Source organism: Chenopodium album, chromosome 5 (assembly GCF_948465745.1).
Source record: "Chenopodium album chromosome 5, dcCheAlbu1.1, whole genome shotgun sequence".
Classification (NCBI taxonomy): Eukaryota; Viridiplantae; Streptophyta; class Magnoliopsida; order Caryophyllales; family Amaranthaceae; genus Chenopodium; species Chenopodium album.
In genome coordinates, this window is record NC_137838.1 from 74,561,401 (window position 1) to 74,576,766 (window position 15,366).

General features: G+C 35.1%; 3 protein-coding genes across 4 annotated transcripts; 2 read left to right on the plus strand and 1 right to left on the minus strand.

The window, feature by feature from the left end:
- Positions 1-689: 689 nt before the first annotated feature.
- LOC145631053 (putative F-box protein At5g04010) lies at positions 690-1,896 on the plus strand. The gene has a single exon (XM_081683158.1). The coding sequence runs from the start codon at positions 719-721 to the stop codon at positions 1,523-1,525; it is 807 nt and encodes a 268-aa protein (XP_081539284.1). The 5' UTR covers positions 690-718; the 3' UTR covers positions 1,526-1,896.
- Positions 1,897-3,925: 2,029 nt separating this feature from the next.
- On the plus strand, positions 3,926-9,003 carry LOC145631054 (GTP-binding protein BRASSINAZOLE INSENSITIVE PALE GREEN 2, chloroplastic-like). Its single transcript, XM_081683159.1, has 4 exons — positions 3,926-4,066; positions 4,168-5,517; positions 6,213-6,376; positions 8,311-9,003. Exons 1-4 carry the CDS (start codon positions 3,958-3,960, stop codon positions 8,650-8,652), a joined length of 1,965 nt encoding a protein of 654 aa, XP_081539285.1. The 5' UTR covers positions 3,926-3,957; the 3' UTR covers positions 8,653-9,003.
- A 1,887-nt stretch (positions 9,004-10,890) lies between these two features.
- Positions 10,891-14,455, minus strand: LOC145632292 (protein EARLY RESPONSIVE TO DEHYDRATION 15-like). Of its 2 annotated transcripts, none has more exons than XM_081684625.1 (3): positions 14,303-14,455; positions 11,550-11,916; positions 10,891-11,174 (listed from the first exon to the last, which is right to left on the minus strand). In XM_081684625.1, the coding sequence occupies exons 2-3, from the start codon at positions 11,881-11,883 to the stop codon at positions 11,119-11,121; spliced, it is 390 nt and encodes a 129-aa protein (XP_081540751.1). In that variant the 5' UTR covers positions 11,884-11,916; positions 14,303-14,455; the 3' UTR covers positions 10,891-11,118. The 2 variants fall into 2 exon arrangements, with proteins under 2 accessions (XP_081540751.1, XP_081540752.1); XM_081684626.1 differs by having other exon boundaries at positions 11,550-11,919; positions 14,303-14,407.
- Between the last annotated feature and the right edge of the window lie 911 nt (positions 14,456-15,366).

The window sequence follows — 15,366 nt, forward strand, 5'->3', positions numbered from 1 at the left end:
GAATCGCCAATTTGTAAGGATCGGAGACCAACCCGAAATCTCCCGGTCCGATCCCGATCGTTTTCCAGTCTAGGTCCATTTCTGCACACCCCTAATTACAATATTTGATTACTAGATTGATAGATCATAATATAAAATCATATTAAGATCCTACCATTTAAAAATGTTAATGAGATAGAATAATAAGATCCTAGAAACTAAACTAAGACATGATCAACGAATAATGACATGTTTATCGGTAGAATATTAAGATTATTTGAGTTGGAATTCTAACAACCTACAAGATTCAAAATAGTGCTAGCTAGCATAAATTAGCATCCATAAACCACTCATTTTGTTCATCTTCAAGGCACACAATTTATCTACTTCATATTTGACATCTAGTTAATATATCTCATCTTAACACATGTACTTATTATTGTAACATACGAAAAACACAAGACTTCCAAATTACATTCTTTAATTAGAATATAAATTCTCTTTTCCAAATAAGAAAACGTGGCAACTCAACTTCATGCACAAACATTCCACAGCTTGACACATACCAACCGACCACCATTACGTAATCTCATCAAAACCATTCCAAACTTTATATATAAACGGCAAACTTTATCTTATATCAAATTTTATACATATACCATCACATTAATATTTATAACAACAAAAATATCATCAATCCAAATATAATAAAATTCCAAATTTTAAGATCATATATATTATGTCTTCCATTAATATCATGCAAATAAATGATGATGATAAAATGATGTTATTATCATCACCTCCATGGGAAATCTTAAACCTAGTTTCTCATTACTTAGACCCAAACACCTTAGCCATTGCCACGTGTGTGTCTAAAACATGGTCCACGTGTTTCTCCTCCGATCACTTGTGGGACCCACTTTGCTCGGCCACCTTCCCCACCCTTGCAACGACCCTCGGGTCGGTAGCCGCCTCGCTCCCTCGCCACCGCCTCTATGCTCTCGGCCACACCGCGGCCCTTTGCCGCCAACGGAAGCCTCGTAAGCCTCGGCTCTCCCTCGACCGCCTTCTCTTTGTCATCGCGGTCCACCTCCCCGGTGGATCGTTGAATATGATCAAGCCATGCATCGACATGCGGAGGGACCCACACGGGTTGTTTAGGTTCGACGTTGAGGTGGTGGAGGAGAGGGAGTTGAGCTTAGAGGAGTTGAAGGAGGCGAGGGTGACGTGGACGGTGGCGGAGAAGGATTGGAAGGCGGTGTTTGTGTTAGCTGAGGAGAGTGTTGGGAAGTTGGCTTCTGGTGTTGACGGGTTCTTTTCGAAGGAGTTGCCGTCGCCCGGGTGTTGCTCGAACACCATGTCGAGCGGGCTTGTGGCGGATATTAGATTCGGGTTGAAGGATAGTCAAGATAGTAGCAGGAGGAGTAGTGGTGGTAGAATGAGTAGGATTGAGAAGGTGAGTGTTGGGGTTATGAGTGTGCTTAATTGGAGACATGTTAGTGTTGAGGATGTCCTATTTTACTTGGAGCACTTCCTTCAAGTTTGATTAGGATCGGAAGTCATCAAGTACTCGCTCTGTCCCTTAATATCTCAATTATAAGGAAAATATTGGGGCAATTTTTAAAGAAAGGGTGTATAAAAATTTTATCTCCTAATTGGTAATTAGGAAATCAAGATATATCGTTCAAGACGTACTCAATAGTGTAGTTGTATTTTTTTGTTTTGTATTTTTATGTTCTACTTTTGTAGGTAGGGTTTTTTTTTTTTTTTTTCAAAAGGTACGTTTGTTTATATAGGATATAAGTGTAGATTGCTTTTATATAGGTTATATGTGCAAATGTGTAATGTGCTAGACTTTTTTTTTCTTTGGTGTAGTAGACTTAACATGAGGATCATGCATTCATGCGTATGCATGTCATGTTGTCAAAATTTTCATGTGTATATAATTGACAATTAGCAAAAATGCAATTCATTGTTCACTCCTTCCATTCCTTTTAATTTGTAACTTTGTACTATTTTGAACATATACTATATTTTCATATTTTATTATTCGTAGATTCTAAATATAATTATCTTCTATTTCCCTAAAAATTGATTTTTTAACTTTTTCATTCATAATCCATCGGAAAATTTGATGCCAAGCTACCATCTTCATTACGTTGACGTCAATTTTTGTCAATCACTAGATTAAAAAATACGAAAAATAACAACCTAGAGGATCATCCTGGACATTCACTAGTAAAATGATGAAAATACATCAAAGTGTGTAGTTTTTGTCAACAAGTAAAAGTTTCAACATTTTCATGGGTTAATGATTTATATCTACAAAGTATTTTACTTCTCAATTTCCACTCATGTGATATATATGATTTTACAATTGTGAGATTCTCTTCGGATCTATGTTGCCCATTACATCCAATTAAGTAAACAGTATTAAGTTTTTACAAAACATTAAAGTCAAATAAATAAATAAACCAATATAAAATTAATAAGGGTCTATTTTTTTGTCAACCAAGTTGAGTATCCAAATTTAGCAACTTTTTTTTTGAGATGATCTAATACTTTCTTTTTTGCATACTTGACTATGAGATCTTGGCATAATTTTAAAGATCGAAGGTCTGTGTATTATGGGTTACATACTTACATGTTCAAATTCTCCTCTTCAAGTATCCATATTCCATAACCCCTAAGTTTTAATAAGTGTTACATTTTAAGCAAAAATGCACACTGAGACATGACTTTAACTTTTATTTTGATATCCCCTCACTTATCAACATAGGAGTAATATATCTCCAACACTACCCAACCGAATGTACACTTATATATATATATATATATATATATATATATATATATATATATATATATATATATATATATATATATATATATATATATATATATAGGCATCCCACCACCCTAAGGTGATCATAATCAGGAAACTTCTTCATCAATCTTTCATAGGGGGTCTTCCATTTGAGCACAGAGGATGGAAGTCAATTTATGATGTGAGTTGCTGCTAGAACATACTCTCCCCATAAATTCTTAATTTGTTGCAGTTTAGAAGATGCCCTGATGTGTTTACTTCTGAAGTTGAGTGGGCCATTAAATGTGGCAGAAGAAATAAGCCTCAACATCAGATTTATTTTATGTTTTTTCAATTTGTAGCTCTCTCTCTTCTGTCATGTGTTTTATAATGTATTATATGTGTTTTAAAATGCTGGCTATGATTAACACTTTTTCTTTCCGCTTCCTTGATACACTTGCTTCGTTTTGAAGGAGGGGAAACTAGAAAATGGCTAAGAGAAGTACTTCTCTTTGGAGCTTGTTTTTGTCCCCAAGGGTTAGAGCTGCAGCTTCTGCTTCACCTGGGTTGTCTCCTCAAAATATATATATATATATATATATATATATATATATATATATATATATATATATATATATAGAGAGAGAGAGAGAGAGAGAGAGAGAGAGAGAGAGAGAGAGAGAATGTCTTGATCTAGCACAAGTTCGTCACAAGCCATGCATGACATAAGAGGCATGTTGGCGAGCTGTAAATCGTGCATGGATATTATTTTCAAAATTTAGTGTGAATTCAACTTTAGTATGACGAATCAATATCAATTGGCTTATTATTGATCAATATAACTATTATAGACCGTTTAAATTATTATGGGGGTTTACTGGCATAATATGTTAAAATCCCTTGCATGGACTCCAATTTTGAAAGTCGACACAAGTCCAATATGACGCGACTCCAATTTTGAAAGTCAGCATAAGCCCGACATGATGCAACAATATGTTAGTTCATCTAGGAGCGGCTCATAGCTCGTCAAAGCATGAGACTTGTTGGCACAACAAGCACACGGCCCATGCCCACCTTTACATGACCCGCCTATTAACCCCGGGTTTCTCAAATCAACAACAATTGAGAATTGTGCGAGAAACAAACGCAAAAAAGGCTCCATATTCCAAATAATGGCAATTTTGTTATCATCTTCCTCTCTTCCTTCACTCCCTAACACAAAGCTCTGCATTTCCAGAGATGCCTCGGCTGAACGTTGCAGCACAATCACACCATTTCCAGGTAAGCTCAACTTCCCTTTTATTTCCTCTCTTGTTCTACCTTCTATAAGAATCCAACATATACCCACTTCCCCTGAATTTGATTTTCATGTTTTTTTTCAGGATTGAACAGAAAAAATAACAAAAATTGCTCAATTGTATGTTTATCTGTAAAGGGTAATGCTAAAGTAAAGAAATTTGATGTTATAAATGGTAATAATTCAAGAAAGAGTGGTGTGAATGTAGTATTGAGTGAGGGAAGAGATGAGGATGAGAATCATGGGCTTGTATGCCCAGGTTGTGGGGTTTATATGCAAGATAATGACCCTAATCTTCCTGGGTTTTTCAAGAAAAAGAAGGTGGCTATTGATGAGGATGAAATTGAGGGTTTTGGGGATGAAATTGAGGGTTTTATTGATGGAGAAGAAGAGGGTTTTGGGGGTGAAATTGAGGGTGTTTTTGATGGGGAAGAAGAGAAGGAAGACGGTTCCGTTGATGAGATTGAGGGTAGTTTGGAAATGATTGATGCAGATATGGAGGATGATGGGTTTGATTGGGATAGTGAATGGGAGGATGAGGATTTAGAAGCATTGGATGGGTTTCAACCTGTTGGTGTTGGTTATGGTAATGTAACTGAGGAGTTTGTGAAGGAGAAGGCAGAGAAGAGGAAGAAATTATCGAAGTCGGAGAGGAAGAGGTTGGCTAGGGAGGCTGAGAAAGAGAGGGAAGAGGTTACAGTCTGTGCTAGGTGTCATTCTTTGAGGAACTATGGGCAAGTGAAGAATCAAATGGCTGAGAACTTGATACCGGATTTTGATTTTGATAGGTTGATTAGTACTCGTTTGATGAAATCTTCTACAGCGGATTCAACGGTTGTTGTCATGGTTGTTGATTGTGTTGATTTTGATGGGTCATTTCCAAAACGTGCTGCCAGATCTTTGTTTAAGGCTTTGGAGGGAAAACAAGATGGTAAATTTAGCAAAAAGTTGCCTAAACTTGTCCTGGTTGCCACAAAGGTTGATCTCCTACCATCTGAAATTTCACCTACTAGATTAGATAGATGGGTTCGTCATCGTGCAAAGGCTGCAGGAGCCCCAAAACTTAATGCTGTGTATTTGGTTAGTTCTCGAAAGGATTTGGGGGTGAGGAATTTGCTATCCTTCATCAAGGAGTCAGCTGGCCCTCGAGGGCATGTTTGGGTTATTGGGGCACAAAATGCCGGTAAATCTACCCTAATCAACACATTTGCAAAGAAAGAAGGTGTTAAAGTTACAAAGCTTACTGAAGCAGCAGTTCCTGGGACGACGCTTGGGATACTAAGAGTTGGAGGGGTTTTGTCTGGCAAGGCCAAGATGTACGACACTCCTGGTCTCTTGCATGCGTACTTGATGTCCATGAGATTAAACAGGGAAGAACAAAAAATGATTGAGATACGGAAAGAACTGAGACCTCGAAGTTATAGAATTAAGGCAAGTTCTGTTCACCTAAATGTTTCTGAACTTACAGTTTTAGGACTAATGTTGTTTTTAATTTGGCTGTGTACAACGTAAAGAAGGTTATGGAATTCGTTGCTATATAACTGAATGTGTCTATTATACACTAAATTATATTATCTGGCATTCTGCATCATGACCTATTAATCTATTAATATTGTGTTTTATGTAAATTCTGATTGTTATTCAATGCAGGCAAGCTGTTGTTGGTTATACTTACAATGGTTCTTCCTTGAATGTAGATGTTAATTTGACTGCTCGATTGAGGGTTTTTTATGTGTGTGGCTATAGCTTCTCCCTGAATTCTAGGTCCTGAGTTCAAAGCTCGCCAAGGGTTGTGTGTGTGTGTGTGGGGGGGGGGGGGGGGGGGTGTTAGGGCTGTACTTAGGTGCTCTGCAAGTTAGTGTTCTACTTAATGTTACCCAAAGGTTTTTTGAACTGTATGCTGTTTTAATATACTAGTACAAGAATTATGTAATTTCAATGATATATGGTTGATTACTTGATGTAAACCTGGATTCCTTATTTTGCCATTGGTGTAATGTTCATGTTTTGCTACTTCAAGTGACATTTTACGTATTCCAAACTTAATTATTTTGCTTAACAGTAATATGTTGCATCATGCTTATAGATCTGTGTTATAATTGATGAGCTTGCGAGACACTTTGCAGGCAGGACAAACAATACATATTGGTGGCTTAGTGAGACTAGACCTTGTCGAGGCATCAGTCCAGACGATTTACGTGACAGTGTGGGCATCACCAAATGTGTCTCTTCATTTAGGGAAGACTGAAAATGCTGATGAAACTTGGAGTAAGCATGTTGGTATCAGGTTACAGGTAAGCATGTCAGCCTTGTTGAACATCATGTTTCTTATGTCTTGGTCATATTTACTTTTCTAGATAATCTTGATGATTAACATCCTAAGCACAATTGATCTGAAATTTGGTTATTAACTGTTACTTGAGCCATTGGAAATTTGGATATCTAAACCTTCCCCAAATACAATAAGAATGTGAGATTTGGTTGCCAAAATCAATCATTGCTTATAGACAGTAGATTGTCAATATTAGTTTATGCTGTAAAACCTATGATGAGCTCTATACTACTCCTATAGAGTGGTTAAGAAAATGTGAACTTTGTTCTTGATAGATAATTTGGGTGTATCTTTGAGGGATTGGGCCATTGGGGTGTGGTCGTATTTCTCTAGGATTGCCTTTTGTGGATAGTAGGTTGCTACTTTCACATTCATGTTATTGTTAAGTCATTTCACTGCAGCAAAGGAAGATTAAAATAAAACTTGAATTAAGTGTGATTGTTATTTTCTTAAAAAAGGTCAATCAGTTTACAAGACCTATCTAATTATCATTGAGTTCTACCTTTCTATTAACTGATATTTCTTTTAAATAGCTAGTGTATTGACTATCGATTACAACGTATCGACGTATCGTGAATAATTTTGCATTGCTAGCAAATTTCTATTACTAGTATGATTTAAGAACTTGGGACAAATTAATGTGGCTTCTTTTAAAGGAGACTCAATTTAGAAGTTAAGGAGGGCTTTATAGAAACTAAAAGGGCCTACAGTCCTTGCAATTAAATCCTTCAGTATACACAAAATCAACATACCCTTACAATATCTGCACACACAATACAAACTTGTGAAAAGCATATTTTGCAAGAGAATGAAATTGAGAGTTGAACAGTTGATGTGATAAAACATTTCAAATACATTGCCCCAACAACGTCAATATTGTTTTGAAACAAACTAGTGGCTTCAAGCCTTCAACTTGGCTGCTAACTCTTGTGAAGGCATGAAGCCGATCTCATCTGAATATTTGTCAGCATCTTATGTGAAAGGCGGACTTAATTTTATTTTCTATAGCTTGTATAGAATTAACCTGGCCTTTGATCACTCTCTCCCACTATTATCCTGTAGTCTTCACCTATGTGATGTATGCAATTAATGCAAGGATCGTTGATGATCCCAGAGGCTTATCCTACTCTGTTTTGTAATGATTTCAACAGTTTGAATTTTGCACTGAATTTGACCATTTTTTCTTACTAATATACTCTTACAGAATCAAATCTTACTATGTATAATGTTGGATTACTCTCATTGTATTTATCTTAAAATATCTATGTTTTAAATTTTTAATCATAAATAATTAAAGATGTCAATGGTCAAACTTGTTGGCAAACATGAAAATCAGGATAAATTAAAGAGTGAAAGACCTTAGTCTTTTTTCCTTGTCTTACACTAGTATGTTATTACATGTTTTTTTTATAGAAGAGCTAGGGGTCGCTATTAAAGCTTTAATGTCGATGAAGAACCTTGTCTGTTTTTCAAAAGCTGATTCCCTGTATCGTGATAGAATCTGCTTAGGATAAGGATGTCAATTGACGATTAAAGGGAGGCGAAAAAAAAAAAAAAAAACAAAACAAAAAATAACCAAAAACTATAGGTTCAGCTGTTCCGCAGTTTCTATATGTTTCTCTGCAATTGTGATAGAATGTGTTTAGGCAATGTCTTTAAATATCACTTAGGGACATTCTAAGTTTTGGGTAAAATTCATGTTGTATATCGCTATGGCTCTGTGGAGCATGAAATTGTGAATTTACATTAGCAATTGCTATCATGAACATACTTGCATACTTTGCCCATTCTTCTATGTAGAACATTATTCATAAACATACATAATTTTACCATTTCATTTTGATGGATGACAACTAATACCCCATTTTCATTATTTTTGGCTTGATCTTTTCTCAGCCTCCTGTAGGAGCAGATAGACTTCCCGAAATGGGGACCTGGACAGAGAGAAAATTTAAAGTGACTGGAACTAGCTGGGATGTAAATAGTTCTGACCTTGCTGTAGCTGGGTTAGGTTGGCTTGCTTTGGGTCTCAAAGGTGAGGCAACCTTAAAGCTATGGACATATGATACTGTTGAAGTTGTCTTACGGGAGCCTTTAGCTCTTGACCGTGCTTCGCATCTTGAGCGACCTGGGTTTTGGTTGCCCCAGGCTATATCGGACGCTCTTGGTAACCAGAGTAAACTAGAAGCTCAGAAAAAACAGCGACTTGAAGATGAGAGTGAATATGTGACTGCTTGAAGCATATGGCTGTATCTCTCTTCTTGAAGGCACTGTACAGGATTCTGAATTTGGTTAAAGCATTTATAAGATAACCTGTTGGTTGCTCTCAGCTGAGCTTCAAGATTTTGTCGGTTGGAGCTGCATATATCAGTGTATTTTCTATTGTATTTGAAGTTTAGATTCAGCATAGTGCTATAATACGCGGCAATAGTCATAGCAAGCAGTCCTGTAAATGCTGTTGAGATGATCAATCTTAGGATTATAGTTCTGTTGATTCGGTAGCTTACCAGCATGTCTGGCATACGAGTGTATTTTGGATTATAATTTCCCTCCGATTGCGTAATACAATACATCCCTTTTTAACTTGTATCAGATCCGAAAGATTCTGAGAACTGAGGATCAAACAGGGTATTGCCTATTGTCGACATCAATGTTGTGATCCCCTCTGCACCTAAAAATAGGCACTATAGCCTTTTTCAGGCGTTTGTACTATGCTCAAATCTGAACATGCTCCTCATTGACGATTGTTCTTTTGCGCCAAAACATCGGAAGTTCATATTCTCAGATCCTATGTATCCATATATTTTGAAAAATAATGCAAGAGGCCGAGTTTGGTTAAAAGTTCTACTTTGTCGATATTGTGATTGTCTTTGCACATTTCCATTTTCTAAATTAGCAATATTTAATCGAATGTGTCAAGCATAGCTAGACTCCTAGAGCTCTAGAGGTAGTTACAATCGGGTATACAAATTGGCGCAAGTAAAACCTACTTAGGGCCTGTTCCGATTGACTGAACTCAGCTGAACTGAACTGAGCTGAGCTGAACTGAACTGAACTGAATTGAACTTATTAATTAGTGATTTTTAACTACGGATTAGTGATCTTTGATTATTTATTGATTATTTATTACTATACATATGTGTATATACAAATGTACATATTAAAATATTTACGAAAAATATACTATATAATTATAATTATAAAATGTATGGAAAATATATTATAAAATGTATGAAAAATATATTAAAAACTTGAAACCTCTAAACATTTTAAACACATATACTATTTATTATTATTATTATTTATTGATGATTATTATTATTATTTATTGATTATTATTATTTCAATTATTATTGTTATTATTATTATTATTATTGTTTTTGTTGATGTTGTCGTTGTAATAAGAGCTTAAAAGAATGAAATTTGGCTTTATAACATTAACAATATCATTAGACATAAATTAAGAGTTGAGCTGAGTTGAGCTGAACTGAGCTGAGCTGAATTTCAACGGAACAGAACAGGCCCTTAACCCATTTTTGGCAGCTTATCCTGATTAGACGAGAATTGCAACTAAATTTAGATAACCCGCCTTTGTATTTGTATTTTTCATGATAATGAAATTAACAAACTACACACGACCCAATTTGAATAAGACTTGAATCAAAAGGACTCGAATTAAAAGGTAACGCTCTAACTAATCTTCATTGTGTCTGAATTAATCCCTATCATAATATATAGGGATAGAGTTAGATTGGATTTACTCTACTTTTATTTCTATTTAAAAATAGTCAGATCTTTAATATAATACTCCCTCTGACCTTTAATTAGATTCCTACTTCTAACATTTATTTCTCACATAACAGAGAGAAGTAGAAATCTACTCAAGGGACGGGAAAAGTATGTAAAAATTTAAAATTGTATTGATTTATGTCCATTAGCAAATAAGCATTACCTCTCATCTGAAACATTCAGCGATATTCAGAGTTTTCGGCAATAAATATAGGCCAACAAAGGAGAAGCATGAAAAAAGGAGCTTGAGGAACCAATATGGCAATATCCAATGATTCCAGTCACATATTCAGGAATCCCAAAGTATAACAGGCTACAAGCCAACACCTGCAACCTGCCCATATCAGACGGTATCAGCCCACCTATCATCAGGATGGAGATATTGCAACATACCAAATAATTCCAATCACATTTTCAGGGAATTCAGCAATCCCAAAGTATGGCTCACAATGGGCCGACACCGAAACCCCTGGTCCCAATAGTCCAGTACTACAGGACACAAGCCACCACCTGCTAATATCAGACTGTTGCAGACCAAACCCCTCACCAAGATGGAGAGATTGCAACATCCCAAATTTCTGGCAAGGTGTATGCCTGCAAGGCTGTAGCCATCTACAAGGAATTTTGAACACACCAAACTTCTACAAGATGGTAATTGCGTCAGAGACATAGAATAAGAGGCCAATATGAAGATTTGAAAGTAATCTCGCGTCATTTTTCTTAAATATCATACAATTTTACTCTCTTTCTACATTCTACACTTGCTCGAAAAGTTTCTTGATTTTCTGAAGAAAAGAAAAGGCATGAACAAGGAACTCATACAAGAGCTTCAACCTGGCTCTGTACAGAAATTACAGCTATTAAAAGAGAATCATATTGTTAGCAAGGAGCAAAACTGCTCCCACCTATGACCCTCTACTTCTGAACGGGCTTTTCCGAGAACTTGAATCCTGACTTCACATCAACCAAGGCTGCAGACAGAGGAAATAACCATGTGAGCAACAAATTAAGATGCCATTTTATTATGTAACGGTGATGCAGCTAGTTTACCAGTAAATTCCAAGTCTACATACATTTCAGACTTAAATAGAGGTTACATGTCATACAAACCAATTTATGTCATTCAAATTCCTAACTTGATATCAATTAAAGTGCAAATCAAAATCATGCATTTATTGGTGTAATGATACTAATGAATGTCTAATTCAGCTTAGCATAATAAATAGTATTTCAAAAAACTTTGGGACTGTACATATCATTTTCCATAAAAATCAGCTAAAGAAACCCAGGTTAAAAAGAGAAAAAAAATAAATAAAAATGCTACTAATAGATCACACAATATTCACCTTCTCTGGGTAAAAGCTTGCTTTCCTGAGTCCCGGTAGATTTGATGAACTCCTCAAACTGAGACTCCATGAGCAACAAATCTTCATCAACACCAATATCGATTTCATCAGGAAGCAAGTCAACAACATCGTTCTCTTCAAAATTGTTCACGTTGTTGCCATACAACATTTCAGCTTCTTGGTGCTGACTTAGCCAATAATCCCGGAACCACATTGAGGTAGTGATCAAGTCATACCATTCAGGTGAAAAGTCCTCCACCTGTCGAAAAGCAGCAGGAATGTACAATGGGGCATTGGGATTCAGCGTTGATCTTACACCTGAGACTAGAGCCATCTTTTTATCTGTAGAATTACTCTTCAAAGTTACCTACTTAAGAAGAATAAATAGCATAAAAAAAAACGATCAGCAGATAAACAATTGGGAGCTATTAGTTAAGAACTTTGGAAAGTTAAAAATTCAAGTGCACAAATGTCATACAAACCAATTTATGTCAAAGGGACTAGATTAAACTAAAAGGTCTAGTCACATACTCACTCAGATATAAAATTCAATGATAGTTCCTAAACAATCAAAATATATACTACCTCCGTTTCTTAATAGATGCATCACTTTGACTTTTTACACTATTTATATACTAACTTTGACTCCTGTAATCAATCAAAGATATGAAAAGTCAAATTAAGTTTATAAACAATGTAAAAAGTCAAAGCAATGCACCTATTGAGAAACAGAAGAAATATAATTGTTAACCATTATCTAATCATCTAGAATTTCACCTAATCATTTCATAGGTGCTATTGTATTAAATGAAAGCAACAACATTTGTGTTCATTAACTATCCTTGCTTGGGATGTTCAATTTGAACAATTATGATAGCAATCAAATCATCTCATCCATCAAATTAGTGTTTTTCTTCTCAAATTTTCAATACCAGAACACGAGGATGGAATTTAAGAAGAAAAATACACTCTTGACGGTGGATATTATTGAATGCTTTATCATGATAATTCATATGAGACATCCAATACAAAATGAGCATGAGATATCATGATCAAAGAAACTTTCTAGGACACACATACAGCCTTGCAGAGAATCAAGGTTCCTAAGAAAGGCATGGCCATCACAATATCCACACAACAAGCCCAATAAAGAGGATCCTAGGTTGACTTTAGTCAAATGACAAGATCAAGATACAATTAAAAGCTATATTATTCTCTTTGTGCCTCTTAAATATGCCACATTTGACTTTTTACGATCAAAGATGTCACACTATGATCGATAATTTTTTTTTGAAGAAACACTCTGAATCGATAATTTAAATGATGTTTAGTGGTAACTATTATATATATAGAGAGAGACAGCACTAAGTTTTTTACTTTCACAAAAATAATATGTAGTCCATTATATCAAAAATACTGGTCATAGTTTAAAATCTTTGACCACAAAAAGTCAAATGTGGCCTATCAAAGAGAAACTTATGTAGTGCCACTATAACGACGGACCATCTCAAAATTCACTCACCCTTACACAAAAATTACAAGAATGAATTACTTCAATCCTCACAAGTAACCCATCATGGAAGAGTCATTCACGAATTGGGCAACATCTTCAACTCTTCGTATCATAATGGTCCAAAGTGCATAACCACAACTCCACAAATCAAACTCCCAAAGCTTCAAACACAAATGTTCCCTCATAAACCAAACAACCCCATTCCTCACAGCCCACAAAACTCTGCTTCAAACATACAACTCAGTTGCTTACATAATCAAAATTCTATACTTCAAGCCAATCAGCCAAACCATAAGTAATACAGATGTACCTCTTTTACCCAGATATAAGTAATACAGATGTACCTCTTTTACCCAGATATGATATATCCACACAACTTTTTCATCAGTTTACTAAACCCCCATCTCAAACATTTACACCAAATTCCTTACAAAACCCTATATCTAGGCCTCTAGCTCGATAGCAAAATCGGTTGAGCACAATAGCAAAATCGATCGAGCACGAATTAGCAAAGTCTTCACCTCGCCTACAGCTAATCGATCTTAACATCCTCAAATATACATGAATCACCAAAAATACTGCCAGAGGTACAATTGAGCTCGAGGCCGTCGAAGCCCCGTCTTTAGTAAATCAACATATAATCCATGGTCAAACAATTAAATCAGTCCACATATATGATCAAAACGAGCAACTTCACTTCATCGTTTAATTAAAGTGTGATTAAGATTAAAAAAAAAAAAAAAAAGTTGTCGAAGTCAATTTAATTACTTTATTTTGCTTGTTATATGCAAGTTGAGAATTTTCCAAATATCATAAATTAAATACTCCGATCATCAATAAATTATAAGCAAATTTAACACCTCATAGAACAATTATACACAAAATCAAGCTCACTGATCGTAATAAAAAAAAAAAAAAAAAAAATAGCTCACAAATCGAAAGATCGAGTTCAACTAGCGTCAAATCGTATTCTTCTGCTCCAATTTGAACTCGATCTTTCGATTAATGAACTGTAAAGTTTAGAATTAGGACTTTCAATTTAAAGTCATTTCTTAAATTGAAAGTCCAAATTCTGTCAAACTAGATCTAATTAAAGCAAAAACAAGTCCAAATTTTATAAACTAATTTAAAATTATACAGTATAAATTCAACGATAATTATATTTAAGTAAAATTCAGATCAAATATAAACAAACTCAAAAAATTCTATAAAAAATAAAAATTGATGATAAAAATTATACCTTTAATATTCGAAAGGAGTAAAATATCTTCAACTATTCAGACAAAGAAGAGAAGATATTGAGGAGAGAGAAAGTGAGGAGAATAAAAAGACATAACTTTATATATATAGACAATAACAAAACCGGTAAAATGAGCCGGATATTCTAAACCGGTGACCGGCCCAATCATTTTTTGACCGACAATAGCAGGTAAACTGTGGGCCAATTACCGGGGACTTGAAAAGCCGTGTTTGGGTGGCGTGTAAATGGATAGACTTTGATGATTTTTTGACCTTTGTGGGACCCACTTCCCATGTGTATGAGAATGACTTTTCGTCGATAATTGATGTGCTTTTTTTAATGAATGGACGGTTGTGATTGGTTGATGAGGTAGGAATTTTGTGACGTGGAGGAGATCTAACGGTGGGGTATTTTTGTATTTTTAAAGGACGGTGTAATGTAATCCAACTAATTGCTTTAATTAACAAAGCTTTAATTAGTTACATCACATGTTTTGTTGGTTGATTAGGTATATTGTATGGCAATGACAACATTTTTTGTCTACTTTTGATGATTTTTTCTACTTTCTCCCTAATTTCCTACTACTAGTTGTATCAAAATTATTCATCTTTCATTATTTTATTTTTTATTTTGATACGCGGTCGGCCCAAAATTATTTTAATTTGATACGTTTAAAATGATAGGTATATAAATTAGACATTTTATATAGAAAATCAAAGTCGAGACTCAGGTATACGGATCGTATTATATGTAAGTTTAGGGTATTATTTGTGAGACATAAAAAATTCCAAAGTTGCATATAATATGATCCGGAGGTAGTACTAAAATTCGAGTTATTACTTATTCTATTAGTTTAGGCCAAAATCTGCTCGCTAGATTCAACCAGGTTTTACAGGACAACAACAAGATTAATGCAAAAAACCCCAGGAATAAGGGTAAAAACTGCGGGTGGCGATGGGTCCACCAATCTACTAGTTTGAGAATTAAGTACAAGTACAATGCAGGCTGTTTTTTGTAATTAGGTGCTTGGTTTCAAAAAAAAAATTAGTTGCTAATTACTAACT